Source organism: Moschus berezovskii, chromosome 7 (assembly GCF_049115385.1).
Source record: "Moschus berezovskii isolate FMDL1 chromosome 7, NW_MosBer_1.0, whole genome shotgun sequence".
NCBI classification, from domain to species: Eukaryota; Metazoa; Chordata; class Mammalia; order Artiodactyla; family Moschidae; genus Moschus; species Moschus berezovskii.
In genome coordinates, this window is record NC_142466.1 from 58,377,413 (window position 1) to 58,391,360 (window position 13,948).

Sequence of the window (13,948 nt, forward strand, 5' to 3'; positions counted from 1 at the left end):
GCGCGCCGCCGTGCGCGCCGCCCGCGCTCCTGCCGCGGCGGAGCGGGCATCCGGGGAGCCAATTAGCGCTTGGCTAGGCGGCGGCCACTTCCTCGTCTGCGGGGCCGCGCGCTCCGGACAGCTCGGTCGGCCACGGGGCGGGGCACCTCGCTGAGCCGCCTTGCCTGCCTCGGCTTGTCCGGCTGCCGGGAGCAGACACAGGTCCCTGAAGGCGCTCCGCTGCAAAGCAGACAAAAAGAAACTGAGCCGCTCAGAGTGTCGGCTGGAGGCGCGTTTGGTTGACTTTTCGTGCGTGGTCTTCAGAATCAGCCGCTCCAGGAAGAGAGATGTCGAAGCCGCCACCCAAACCAGTCAAACCAGGTAAGGGAGGCGCTCGCGGGATCCCGGGCCGGCCGCGGTGCCCCGCGCTCCGTCTGCCCCTTGGCAGGGCAGGGTAGGCACGTACCCGGCCCCGAGCCTCGCTTTCGCGATCCACCCACCAGGGTGGGAGTTGTTGCGTTCGCTCCAGGATGCAGATCGCAAGAAGATTTTCGAGGAATTTAAAAATTTTCATTTTTAAAGAGGAGTCGCCCTCGGTTTTTCAGCGTTGTCATTCGCTGCAACTTTCCCATCGATGTGATGGCTACGTCCCATTTGACGCTTTCCTGGAAGACAGGGCCATTGATCTCCCTTAGGGGAAAAAAAAAGTCTTGAAATGGTTTTTTCTTCAGCCACTTCCTCTTTTTTTTCTTTTCCTTCACTGTGTGTCACTGTCAAGTTCTTGACCGGCCAAAGCGAACGGGAAGTGCGCTGCTTATAGGGTGGGGTGGGTGAGCGAGTCTCCTTTGGGACTTTAGAGGGGAGCCTCAAATTGACCTTAAGATCTTGGGAAAAGCGTTTAGGAAACTGTAGTTGAGCTCCTGACTAGAAGAATCTAGGCTGCGGCGGGATAATCTCAGTTATTACTATTCGGTATGTGTCACTTTATAGTGCTGTACAAGTCCTTTGCTTCACTCCCTCTGTGAGTTTGTCGAGTTAAACTGGAAAGGGTGAGATTTCCTCAAAGCAGCTTGGCGAATGTTCCTTGTTCATTTCTTCTTCGATTCCTAGAGTATTTTCTGGGACACGGAGAAAGAGGAATTTAAAAGGAACTGACGCATTTCAGTTCGATTCTGGAATAAACTCATGCCTTCATTGGGTAGGTGATTACAGAAAACGTAGGAAATGGAAGAGAAATGGCTCTGACATACTCTCAGCTTTTTTCTTCCTGATCTCAGGTAACTTCAGTATATTACAGGCTGAAATGTATCTATTTACATCCAGTTTCAAAATAACCTTGATTAGGAGAGAGTCGTTTCAGTGATTGGTTTTTTTCTTGATTTTTCTAAACTTTAGTCAAGCTATTCAACTTTCATCTCATCCAGTTTTCTTTCTTCACCATCATGCAGTGGTAGTTTCAAGTCATTTTATTTGAAAATTCTGTACACACTCGCAATATATGACATAGTCACCTGGAACTTGAATTTTGGTGGACCGGGTGTGACTTTGGCTCTGGTGTGAGCAAAGGTGGGGCATGGCTAGGATTGGGCTCAGTGTTTCTTTAGAAATAGAGTCTGATGAGGAATTTGCCTTCCAAGTGCATTTGTGGAAAATGGCAGCTTTCTAAACCCATGTATAAATCAGGACCTCAAGTAATCAACACAGCAGAGTTATTCTTTGATAACTGAACAGAGTATTTTATTTCAAAGAAGGTCCTGAGAAGCCATTCATGAGATTTTTCGTCTCTAGACATTCAGTGACGTCTGTGCTACAGCTGGAGGGGCACAGAGGTGATGGGTTTTTGTGTATTTACGTGGGTGTGGTTTAGGGATCACACTGTGACCAGTTAGAAATACACTCAGGAACCATTTTTGTTGTCTGACCCTATTGCTTTCTCCTTCTGTTTAGTAAATCAGAAAGCAAATGGTTAAAAATGACTACTATTCAGACTCCACATTGATTTGTAAATGAGATCCAAGCTAAAATAAGATGACCCTAGAAATAATCTGTCAGTGTACTAATTTGCAGTGAGAAATATTACTTTTAATCCAACTTGAAACTTTGTGTGGCCTGGCTTAGTTGAAAACAGAAGGGGCCTATTATAGTCCTGGCTCTCGTTTGCAGTGTGCCAGGCACTGATCTAAGCACTTTCCGTGTATTATCTCATTTACCTCTCACAATAACCCTATGAGGTCAGTACCTGTATTGTTCCCATTTCACAGATGCGGAAATGAAGCTACGTCAAGAAAGGTCAAGTTAACGTGCCCAAGATTAGCCGCTGAGTGGAGAGGAGTGGGCAGAATTAGAACCCAGGCAGTTTGGCCCCCGAGTCTGAGCTCTTAACCATGATGTTACTATGCTTTACATCAAAGCATACCATTAACTCCTGTCATCATGTGTACTTTAACTTTTTTTACCTTCCTAGTTGGCAGGAAGTGGAAAGGAAAGTGTCTCTGGTCCTCAGTCAGACTTTTCTCATCACAAACGCACCCCTTGGCTGTAGCAGCAAGAAGGGTGGTGCTGACATTTACTTTCTTGTCCTTTGGAATTGGAGGGCAGGGTGTATTTAATTCTTAGCTTCTTGGTTTGTTTACACCCCTGCCTCATCCTGAATGAGACTTGAAAAAAAAAAGATGCAGGAAGTGGGGTCCTATAGAGGGAGGGAAAAATAATAACAGGAAACTGGAGAGAAAGTTATCTTACAGACATGCATTTTGTAAGAGAAGGAAATGGCAACCCACTCCAGTGTTCTTGCCTGGAGAATCCCAGGGACGGGGGAGCCTGATGGGCTGCCGTCTATGGGGTCACACAGAGTCGGACACGACTGAAGTGACTTAGCAGCAGCAGCAGCAGCAAAGTTTCTAAAGAAGGCCTGTAGATTTGGCTCTCTGCTTCAGGCAGAGAGAGAGAACAGATCAATTACTAAGATTCGCAGTTTTCATAAAATTAAAATGTATTACTTGCTCTGAGAAGAGTAATTACAGTGGTAGTGAGATCTGAAATGAAGTTCTCATGGGTGGGTTCTCTTTAAGTATTGCAGTGGACTGGACATTTCTACAAGAAACACAAGTAGGACGTCATAATGCTGGTCTTTACAGCTTCCCGCAGTGCAAGATCCAGGCGAAGCAGCATGGTTCAATTTCAGAGGCAGTGTGGCAATGAGGAGAGCTAGGTGAAGGAGGACAGAGGACTTCGGGAAGGTTTTAGTAGCAGTGGACATTTAGCTATAATGTGGGCTGATGTATCTGTCAGGGTGATTGGCGTATATTCAGTAGGGGTACCATTTTCCAAAGGAATGTTCTTTCAGAGTCCTAGTCAGCTGCTGGCAGGAGAGCCCTGCCACTTCATTTCCTTTCTTACCTTCCTGAAGTTATACCAGAGTTTGGGTTAGTGGCCATATCTAAAATTCGTTTACTAATGCTTTTGAACTGTGGTGCTGGAGAAGACTCTTGCGAGTCCCTTGGACTTCAAGGAAATCCAACCAGTCCATCCTAAAGGAGACCAGTCCTGGGTGTTCATTGGAAGGACTGATGCTAAAGCTGAAACTCCAATACGTTGGCCACATCATGAGAAGAGTTGACTCATTGGAAAAGACCCTGATGCTGGGAGGGATTAGGGGCAGGAGGAGAAGGGGACGACAGAGGATGAGATGGCTGGATGGCATCACCAACTCGATGCTCATGAGGTTGAGTGAACTCCGGGAGTTGGTGATGGACAGGGAGGCCTGGCGTACTGCAATTCATGGGGTCGCAAAGAGTCAGACATGACTGAGTGACTGAACTGAACTGAGACACTTCTTAATACATGCAGCTTATATTTTAAGCCCTGTGCTAGACCCTGGGGCTCCAAGGAACAATAAAGTAAGAACTTGTCCCTGACACTCTTGAAACTAACCGGGGAGATTTAGGTATCTCCAGAAAATATCTTAGATTGTCACCTATCTACAATTGGATGGTTGACTTATCCATTTTGCTTAATAAAATCTTATAGCTAAAAAAGGAAGTAATATGTTTTTGTTATAGAAAATTTGGAAACTGTAGTACCGAGAACAATAAATAAATAAATGAAAGTATAAAAATCGTCCCTAGCTGTCATCTAGTGATAGCTTTAACTGATTCATTTATTCAGAGAGGAAAAAATTATACAAAACTTCAGATCATTTTAGATGAAAACCTTTTCCCTCTCAAAGGTGTTATATAAGCAGCATATGTGTGACATCTTTGAAGTTTTATGATGTTTTTACTGTAAATATGAAAGAACCCAAAACATTGACATTTGCTTCTTCAAAGCCCCTTGAATTTATTTTCCCAAGACACTGAAATATTTAGGCCGCTTTACTTCCATCACCAAAATCAATAAGCCATTTAAAAGAATTAGTCAAGGTCAGACAGGCATCAGGCTTCCGGCCACATGGGAAGGTTATCAGACTTGCTTAGAATGAGAGGATTCTAGTCCAAATCTCATTCAACATCCTTTGACCCATCTTTACGTCTTGGGGTGACATTTTCTGATCCCCTACATCTCATACCTCAAGTCCAGTGAAAATCATTGCCAAATTTGTCTTCACTTGCGTAATGGCCATGGGAAACAAAATACATGGGCTTGGGAAGAAGGAGAGAGAGGGGGACAGACACACCCTTTTAGTGGGCTGATTTGAACTATTAAGTCAAAGTCTGTATTCATTTGTTATTTCATTCATACTTCAGTAAAGCTGGGGAAAAAACATTAGCAAACAAATTAATGAGCTTGGGAAAATAGTTTCAGATACCAGTATAGAGAGAGATTTTTGACTCATTTGAACAGCTTTCTAGTACTCTATTGTATTTATTTAACCAAACCCATGAACCACGCTTCAGTCATTTCTTCTGTTATAGCAAATAGTGTTACAACAGCCTTGTTGCTTACACGTGTGAGTGTATACACAGGACAGAGTCCCGGCAGTGGGATTGTTGTGCCAGAGGGTATGTATTAATACATTGCCACATTCACAGACATTTCCAAAATGCTCTCCCAAAGAGGTAGTTCTAATTTACTTTCCTACCCAAAATGTTTGAGCACGCCTTACACAGAAAAATTGCCATGTGATAGAAGATATTATCAAAGTGTGGCTAGAGGGCTACAAGGAAAAGGCAAGGAGCTTGAAGACGCTGAGAGGTTGTTGCTGAAGAGGGAAAATTTAAGCAGGGTCTCCAATGCTGCGTAAGAATTTAGTAGGCAGAAAAGAGGGAAGTCGTTTGACATGTGGAGAAATGAAATAACTTGACACGATGGCCTGTCCACGTTTGCTTGACTGCACAGGGCCTGAGCTTCTCTTCCAGAAGCCAGGGGTATTTGATGCGGAACTGTGAACTGAAGAAATTTGTCCCAAATTAAAGAGAAAGCCTTTTGCCTAGTGTCGCAGTTTGTGAAAAACATTATTGCTCCACACAGAAAGTGAGCATTTGAATGTCCACATGTGAACCGTCTACTCCTGTGCTTATCAGTTTGTCAGTGTTAACAAGAGCTGTGGGTGGTTAGTTTCCAGGCGTGAGTTGAAAAGGGCCACAGCTTCAGCTCACTCACACAAGCCACTGTGGGGCTGCTGAGGCCTCCTCCTTTTTATTAATTTTTGCCAGTTGTTTCCCACTCAATGTTTGAGTATCTGTAGAATTTTTAGAAAGTTACGAGGCACATCCCTCAACTTACTCTCAGGGTAAGAGTTAGGGGAGAGTTCCGTATTTGTGCATTTTGATGAGCATTTTAAAACTTGTTAGCTTCCTTAGAATTTGATAAATTGCTTTGGTTTTATATTCTTGGACCCAAAGAATGTACTCATTCTCACCCCTGTCTCCACCTCCTGCTGCCCCCGTGTGAACTTGAATTTATTAGGGGCAACAGGTCAGAGGGGGTACAAGTTGCAGATTGGGAGGAAGGAGTAGTGGACCTGGGCAGCCCTGTCAGCCAGAGGCCAAGAAGCCAGGAGGCCTGAGGGGCCTGCATAGGACCCAGCAGAGCACTGCATCAGCAGGCAAGCAGACAGACTGTTCTTCACTGGGCAAGGGTCAGGGCCGAGGGCATGACAGTATCTTTGAGAGGAAGTGGAAGAGGTCGGTGCCTGGCTTCAGTTGCTGCTGGGTGGACAGAACAGTGAGGAAGCCCCCACTCAGGCACTTGTGTAAGACAAGCCAGGGGTGGAGGTGGTGGCAGCAGTGGCAAGCCACAGAGGGGACGGTGGAGTGGTGAGAGGTTGGGGTCCCTGGAGGGGAGGAATCTGGTGGTTCTTTCCTCGTCTGGTGCTCCTGTTTCCCAGGGAGCCTGAAAACAGTTTGAATTCAAATTAAGGGAGACTCTAGAAACTGACTCTTGGGTGTCTAGACCAGGTCTTTTCTCTTGCTGGAGGATCTGCCTCCAGCCTCTTACAGTGATCTGAAAACAGCCCTGAGAGCCTTTCTGACATCCCTGACTCAGGGTTTTTGCTGGGTTCTGGGAAATTCAGGGCGTCTCCGTCAGGATTCGCTCGTCTATGAGGACAGACTTGATTCAACCCACTGGTATGATACTTGTGTGACTTCCACCTGGAGAGTGTTCTGGGGTGGCTGTATCTTCTAGAAATGTCTTGACCCAATCCATGCTTATGGAGAGGATTCCCTCCAAATTCCAGTTCTGTGAGCACAGATGAGAAATGCTAGGCTGAGAGAAGACCCTCCAGGTTTTTTTGGCACAGTTGGCAGGTGTCTCCAGAGTCCAGATGTGGAAGATTCCACAGAGTCTCATATTTCTTTTCTTGGAAATCAGACTCTTAGGACTCTCTTTAAATTGTTGTCTGTGCAGGTTTACAGGGTTTGGGGGCTGATTTTGGGGCCTATTGTTTTGATGAGTCTGTGTAAGTTTGTTGACAGTAGCCCTGTTGTTGTTCATTCATTCAGCTGTGTCCGACTGTTTGTGACTCCATGGACTGCATCACACCAGGCTCTTCTGTCCTCCGCTATCTCCCAGAGTTTGTTCAGATTCATGTCCATGGAGTCGGTGATGCCATCCAACCATCCCATCTTCAGTGGCACCCTTCTCCTGCTGACCTCAATCTTTCCCAGCATCAGGGTCTTTTCCAAAGAGTTGGTTCTTCACATCAGGTGTCCAGAGTATTTGAGTTTCAGCTTCAGCATCAGTCCTTCTAATGAACATTCGGGGTTAATTTCCTTTAGGATTGACTGGTTGTATCTCCTTGCAGTCCCAGGGACTCTCAAGAGTCTTCTCCAGCTCCACAGTTCAAAAGCATCAGTTCTTCAGCATTCAGTCTTCTTTATGGTCCAGCTCTCACATCCATACATGACTACTGGAAAAACCATAGCTTTTACTTATATGGGCCTTTGTCAGCAAAGTGATGCCTCTGTTTTTTAATACGCTGTTTAGATTTATCATAGGTTTTCTTCCAAGGAATAAATGTCTTTTAATTTCATGTCTGCAGTAATTTTGGAGCCCAAGAAAATAAAATCTGTCCCTGTTTCCACTGTTTCCCCATCTGTTTGCCATGAGGTATTGGGACCGGATGCCATGATCTTAGTTTTTTGAATGTTGAGTTTTAAGCCAGCTTTTTCACTCCTTTCACCCTTATCAAGAGGCTGTTTAGTTTCTGTTCATTTTCTGCCATTAGAGTGGTATCATCTGCGTATCTGAGGTTGTTGATATTTCTTCTGGCAGTCTTGATTCTAGCTTGTGCTTCATCCAGCCCGACATTTTGCATGATGTGCTCTACATATAAGTTAAATAAGCAGGGTGACAATATACAGCCTTGACATCCTCCTACCCAGTTTTTAATCAATCCGTTGTTCCATATCCGGTTCTAATGGTTGCTTCCTGACCTGAATACAGGTCAAGTAGCCCTGGGAGGACCTAAACGGAAGGTATTCTTACTGGTGTTTCAGACAAGAAACCTGTCTGAGAAACAGCAACAAACACCATTCCCTCCAAAGTTAGTTTCTGAACAGTATATCACACCCGAGATTGTTTTCAGCCTAGTTTTTCTGTTGAGGAATAAATCATTCTCTTTTATTCCTCAGAACTCAGGTTCTATATCGCAGTCACCCAGGGAGCTAATCACATCCTGGGTGTACATTAAGAAGAGCTGTTGAGTGGAGTCAGTGCTTATGGTGACCGCCCACTTCCTCCTTCAGGGAGCCTGTCCCATCAATAGAGCTGCTTCTAGTTCTTGCCTAGGCTCTTCCTACTCAGGAGGGTCCAAGTTTATACCTAAATATTGAGTCTCTAAATAGTCCCTAGGACTTGACACTGACTTAGTTGGAGCTCTGTTCTCCACAATGGGTTCCTGCTCATTTCGTGATTCTTGGTTGGCACTGGATCTCTCTGATGTTTTGACATCTAACCAGGCACTCTCTTGTTGACTGGCACTGGGATGTATGCTGCTTGGTCTGCCCTGAACCCTTGTCTTTAGCTTGCTTGGACACACGTTCCCTATTATATGGCCCTTTGGCTAACACACTGAGCCTTTCCAAAATGCTGTGACCTTAAGATTGGCATGGGCCTATATCTGATCTTAGACGGATTTCCCACTGGGTGTCCATCCTTCTTTAGACCTAACCTTTGGTAGGCCTGAGTGCCATAGTCTGTTGTTGTTGGAGCTCTGATTTGGGGACCAAGGCCACATGACCAGAGAAGCTTACAACAATATCTTGCCCAGGAGCATCCCAGTTTTTGTCACTGACATCACCTGACACTTGGCTTCCTCTTTTCTCAGTTCCGTGGGCCTCTGATAATAAACTCACTGCTTCACATCCGATGAGCAGATTTACCTGCGGTGTTAAACAAATCATTGATTTATCAGAATCATCTTCCCCAAAGTGCTTGCATTAAAAAACAAGCTAAAAACAAGATTCCTGAGAGAGAAATTACTTTTTCAGATGAACTAGTTGTTACTGATAGGAATTTAGGCATAAACATGGGCTAATTAGGGTGTTCTAAGACCAAACTCTTGGAGGGGAGAGAGGCAGAATATAGTAATGGGAAATGAACGTTAGCTTTGGAGTGAAATTCTGATCTCAGGTTTTTTTTTAAATTAACTTATTAGGTCACTTTGATAAGTCAGTCCATAGACTACTCTCAGTTCAGTTCAGTTCAGTACAGTCACTAAGTCGTGTCCATCTCTCTGTGACCCCATGAACCGCAGCACGCCAGGCCTCCCTGTCCATCACCAACTCCCGGAGTCTGCTCAAACTCATGTCCATTGAGTCGGTGATGCCATGCAGCCATCTCATCCTCTGTTGTCCCCTTCTCCTCCTGTCCCTAATCATTCCCAGCATCAGGGTCTTTTCCAATGAGTCAACTCTTCAAATGAAGTGGCCAAAGTATTGGAGTTTCAGCTTTAGCATCAGTCCTTCCAATGAATACGCAGCACTGATCTCCTGTCGAATGGACTGGTTGGATCTCCTTGCAGTCCAAGGGACTCTCAAGTGTCTTCTCCAGCACCACAGTTCAAAAGCATCAATTCTTCGGCGATCAGCTTTCTTCACAGTCCAACTCTCACATCCATACATGACCACTGGAGAAACCATAGCTTTGACTAGACGGACCTTTGTTGGCAAAGTAATGTCTCTGCTTTTTAATATGCTATCTAGGTTGGTCATAACTTTCCTTCCAAGGCGTAAACGTCTTTTAATTTCATGGCTGCAATCACCATATGCAGTGATTTTGGAGCCCCCCAAAATAAAGTCTGACACTGTTTCCCCATCTATTTCACGTGAAGTAATGGGACCAGATGCCATGATCTTAGTTTTCTGAATGTTGAGCTTTAAGCCAACTTTTTCACTCTCCTCTTTCACTTTCCTCAAGAGACTCTTTAGTTGCTCTTCACTTTCTGCCATAAGGGTGGTGTCATCTGCATATCTGAGGTTACTGATATTTCTCCCGGCAATCTTGATTCCAGCTTGTGCTTCTTCCAGCCTAGCGTTACTCATGATGTACTCTGCATATAAGTTAAATAAGCAGGGTGACAATATGCAGCCTTGAAGTACTCCTTTTTCTATTTGGAACCAGTCTGTTGTTCCATGTCCAGTTCTAACTGTTGCTTCCTAACCTGCATATAGGTTTCTCAAGAGGCAGGTCAGGTGGTCTGATATTCCCATCTCTTTCAGAATTTCCCACAGTTTATTGTGGTCCATACGGTCAAAGGCTTTGGTATAGTCAATAAAGCAGAAACAGATGTTTTTTTGGAACACTTTTGGTTTTTCGATGGTCCAGTGGAGGTTGGCAATTGATCTCTGGTTCCTCTGCCTTTTCTAAAACCAGATTGAACATCTGGAAGTTCATGGTTCATATATTGCTGAAGCCTGGCTTGGAGAATTTTGAGCATGACTTTACTAGCGTGTGAGATGAGTGCAATTGTGCGGTAGTTTGAGCATTCTTTGGCATTGCTTTTCTTTGGGATTGGAATGAAAACTGACCTTTTGCAGTCCTGTGGCCACGGCTGAGTTTTCCAAATTTGCTGGCATATTGAGTGCAGCACTTTCACAGCATCATCTTTCAGGATTTGAAATAGCTCAACTGGAATTCCATCACTTCCACTAGCTTTGTTCATAGTGATGCTTTCTCAGGCCCACTTGACTTCACATTCCAGGATGTCTGGCTCTAGGTGAGTGATCAGACCATCATTATTATCTGGGTCGTGAAGCTCTGTTTTGTACAGTTCTTCTGTGTATTCTTACCACCTCTTCTTAATATCTTCTGCTTCTGTTAGATTCATACCATTTTTGTCCTTTATCGAGCCCATCTTTGCATGAAATGTTTTTGGTATCTCTAATTTTCTTGAAGAGATCTCTAGTCTTTCCCATTCTGTTGTTTCCCTCTATTTCTTTGCATTGATCGCTGAGGAAGGCTTTCTTCTCTCTCCTTGCTATACTTTGGAACTCTGTATTCAGATGCTTATATCTTTCCTTTTCTCCTTTGCTTTTCGCTTCTCTTCTTTTCACAGCTATTTGTAAAGCCTCCTCAGAGAGCCATTTTGCTTTTTTGCATTTCTTTTCTATGGGGATGGTCTTGAGCTCTGTCTCCTGTACAGTGTCACCAACCTCAGGCACTCTATCATATCTAGTCCCTTAAATCTATTTCTTACTTCCACTGTATAATCATAAGGGATTTGATTTAGGTCATACCTGAATGGTCCAGTGGTTTTCCCTACTTTTTTCAATTTCAGTCTGACTTTGGCAGTACGGAGTTCATGATCTGAGCCACAGTCAGCTCCTGGTCTTGTTCTTGCTAACTGTATAGAGCTTCTCCATCTTTGGCTGCGAAGAATATAATCAATCTGATTTCGGTGTTGACCATCTGGTGATGTCCATGTGTAGAGTCTTCTCTTGTGTTGTTGAAAGAGGGTGTTTGCTATGACCAGTGCGTTCTCTTGGCAAAACTCTATTAGCCTTTGCCCTGCTTCATTCCGTATTCTAAGCCCAAATTTGCCTGTTACTCCAGGTATTTCTTGACTTCCTACTTTTGTATTCCAGTCCCCTAAGACTGTGAAGAAAGCTGATCACCGAAGAATTGATGCTTTTGAACTGTGGTGCTGGAGAAGACTCTTGAGAGTCCCTTGGACTGCAAGGAGATCCAGCCAGTCCATTCTGGAGGAGATCAATCCTAGGTGTTCATTGGAAGGACTGATGCTGAAGCTGAAGCTGCAATACTTTGGCCACCTCATGCGACGAGTTGACTCACTGGAAAAGAGTCTGATGCTAGGAGGGATTGGGGGTGGGAGGAAACAGGGACGACAGAGAATGAGATGGCTGGATGGCATCACTGACTCGATGGACATGAGTTTGAGTGAACTCCGGGAGTTGATGATGGACAGGGAGGCCTGGCGTGCTGTGATTCATGGGGTCGCAAAGAGTCGGACACAACTGAGCGACTGAACTGAACTGAACTGATAATGAAAAGGACATCTTTTTTGGGTGTTAGTTCTAAAAGCTCTTGTAGGTCTTCATAGTACCATTCAACTTCATCTTCAGCGTTACTGGTTGGGGCACAGGCTTGGATTACTGTGATATTGAATGGTTTGCCTTGGAAATGAACAGAGATCATTCTGTCATTTTTGAGATTGCATCCAGGTACTGCATTTTGGACTCTTTTGTTGACCATGATGGCTACTCCATTTCTTCTAAGGGATTCCTGCCCACTATAGTAGATATAATGGTCATCTGAGTTAAATTCACTCATTCCAGTCCATTTAAGTTCACTGATCGTAGAATGTCGACATTCACCCTTGCCATTTCCTGTTTGAGCACTTCCAGTTTGCTTTGATTCATGGACCTAACATTCCAGGTTCCTATGCAATATTGCTCTTTACAGCATCGGACCTTGCTTCTATCACCAGTCACATCAACAACTGGGTATTGTTTTTGCTTTGGCCCCTTCCCTTCATTCTTTCTGGAGTTATTTCTCCACTGATCTCCAGTAGCATATTGGGCACCTACCGACCCAGGGAGTTCCTCTTTCAGTATCCTATCATTTTGCCTTTTCATACTGTTCATGAGGTTCTCAAGGCAAGAATACTGAAGTGGTTTGCCATTTCCTTCTCCAGTGGACCACATTCTGTCCGACCTCTCCACCATGACCCGCCCGTCTTGGGTGGCCCCACAGTGCATGGCTTAGTTTCATTGAGTTAGACAAGGCTGTGGTCCATGTGATCAGATTGGCTAGTTTTCTGTGATTAAGGTTTCAGTGTGTCTGCCCTCTGATGCCTCTCGCAACACCTACCGTCTTATTTGGGTTTCTCTTACCTTGGACGAGGGGTATCTCCTCATGGCTGCCCCTCCTGACCTTGATCGTGGAGTAGCTCCTCTTGACCCTCCTGTGCCTACGCAGCCATGGCTCCTTGGACGTGGGGTAGCTCCTCTCGGCCGCCGCCCCTGACCTTGGGCATGGGGTAGCTCCTCTGGACCTCAGGTTTTTCGTTGATTTTAAATCTGATTTTAAATCTCTATTGCCTTAGACTGACTTTTCAAATAATTCCTCAAATTTCTACATAATTTCATCCTGTGCTTTTTATAGAGCCCTGGGACATTTTTGATAGTCACTTACCCATCTCCCTGCTATTCCCAGTGATCAGTACCATGGTAATGAAAACATGGAGGAGTTAAATACTTTTTAAGAGCAGTTCATAAATTCAGATTTCTATGAGAGAGAGAGGATGGTGAGTGGGCTAGGATGGGGACATATATTCTTAATTAGGTCTGGTGTGATTTCACTTAGGTCTCTGGCTACACAGGATGGTGGAGTGTTTTTTGTTTTTTTTTTTCTTGCACCTGCCTAGAAAGCAACATTGGGGTGGCTCTGCAGGAATGTGTCTGGGGTCTGCATGCATGGATGCCAATAAGACGCTCGCAAAATGTGGCCATTATTGTTGCAGGAAGGGAGACCACTTCCAGGGCCCAAAAGTGGGCTCTTGTCTACCCTCAGAAATTAATTGTCCAAGGAAACGCATGTGCTGACAAAGCAAGAGACTTTATGGGGAAGGGATGCCCGGGCAGAGAGCAGCAGGTTAAGGGAACCCAGGAGAACTGCTCTGCCACGTGGTTTGCAGTCTCTGGTTTTATGGTAATGGGGTTAGTTTCCTGTTTGTTTCTGGCCAGTCATTCTAACTCAGGGTCCTTCCTAATGGCACGTGCATCTCTGAGCCAAGGTGGCTTCCAGCGAGAAGGATTCTAGGAGTTTGGTAGGATGTATGGACTGGTGTCTTCTCCTTTTAACCTTTCCTAAATTATTCTAGTTGGTGGTATCTTATTACTTATGTATTCCTTAACTAGGACCTCCTGTTGTAAGATAACTCATGCAAGTCGTTACTAGGTGTCTGGCTAGAGGGTGGTTTCAGTTAGTGGTTGCCCTAACAATTCCCCCCTGAGAGACTTTATACTCAATATACTTCCTGGGAGTTGAGGTAGAGATCTCTTCT

At 44.8% G+C, this 13,948-nt stretch overlaps 1 protein-coding gene across 2 annotated transcripts in view; it reads left to right on the forward strand.

Moving 5' to 3' along the window:
* The first annotated feature begins 94 nt into the window (after positions 1-94).
* Positions 95-13,948, forward strand: part of OSTF1 (osteoclast stimulating factor 1) — a 68,523-nt gene continuing 54,669 nt past the window's right edge. The window contains exon 1 of one of the 2 annotated variants that reach the window (XM_055426901.2): positions 95-360. In XM_055426901.2, the coding sequence (XP_055282876.1) occupies positions 327-360 (34 nt within the window). In that variant the 5' untranslated portion in view covers positions 95-326. The remainder of the gene's footprint in view (positions 361-13,948) is intronic. The other variant, XM_055426900.2, reaches the window with a different exon arrangement.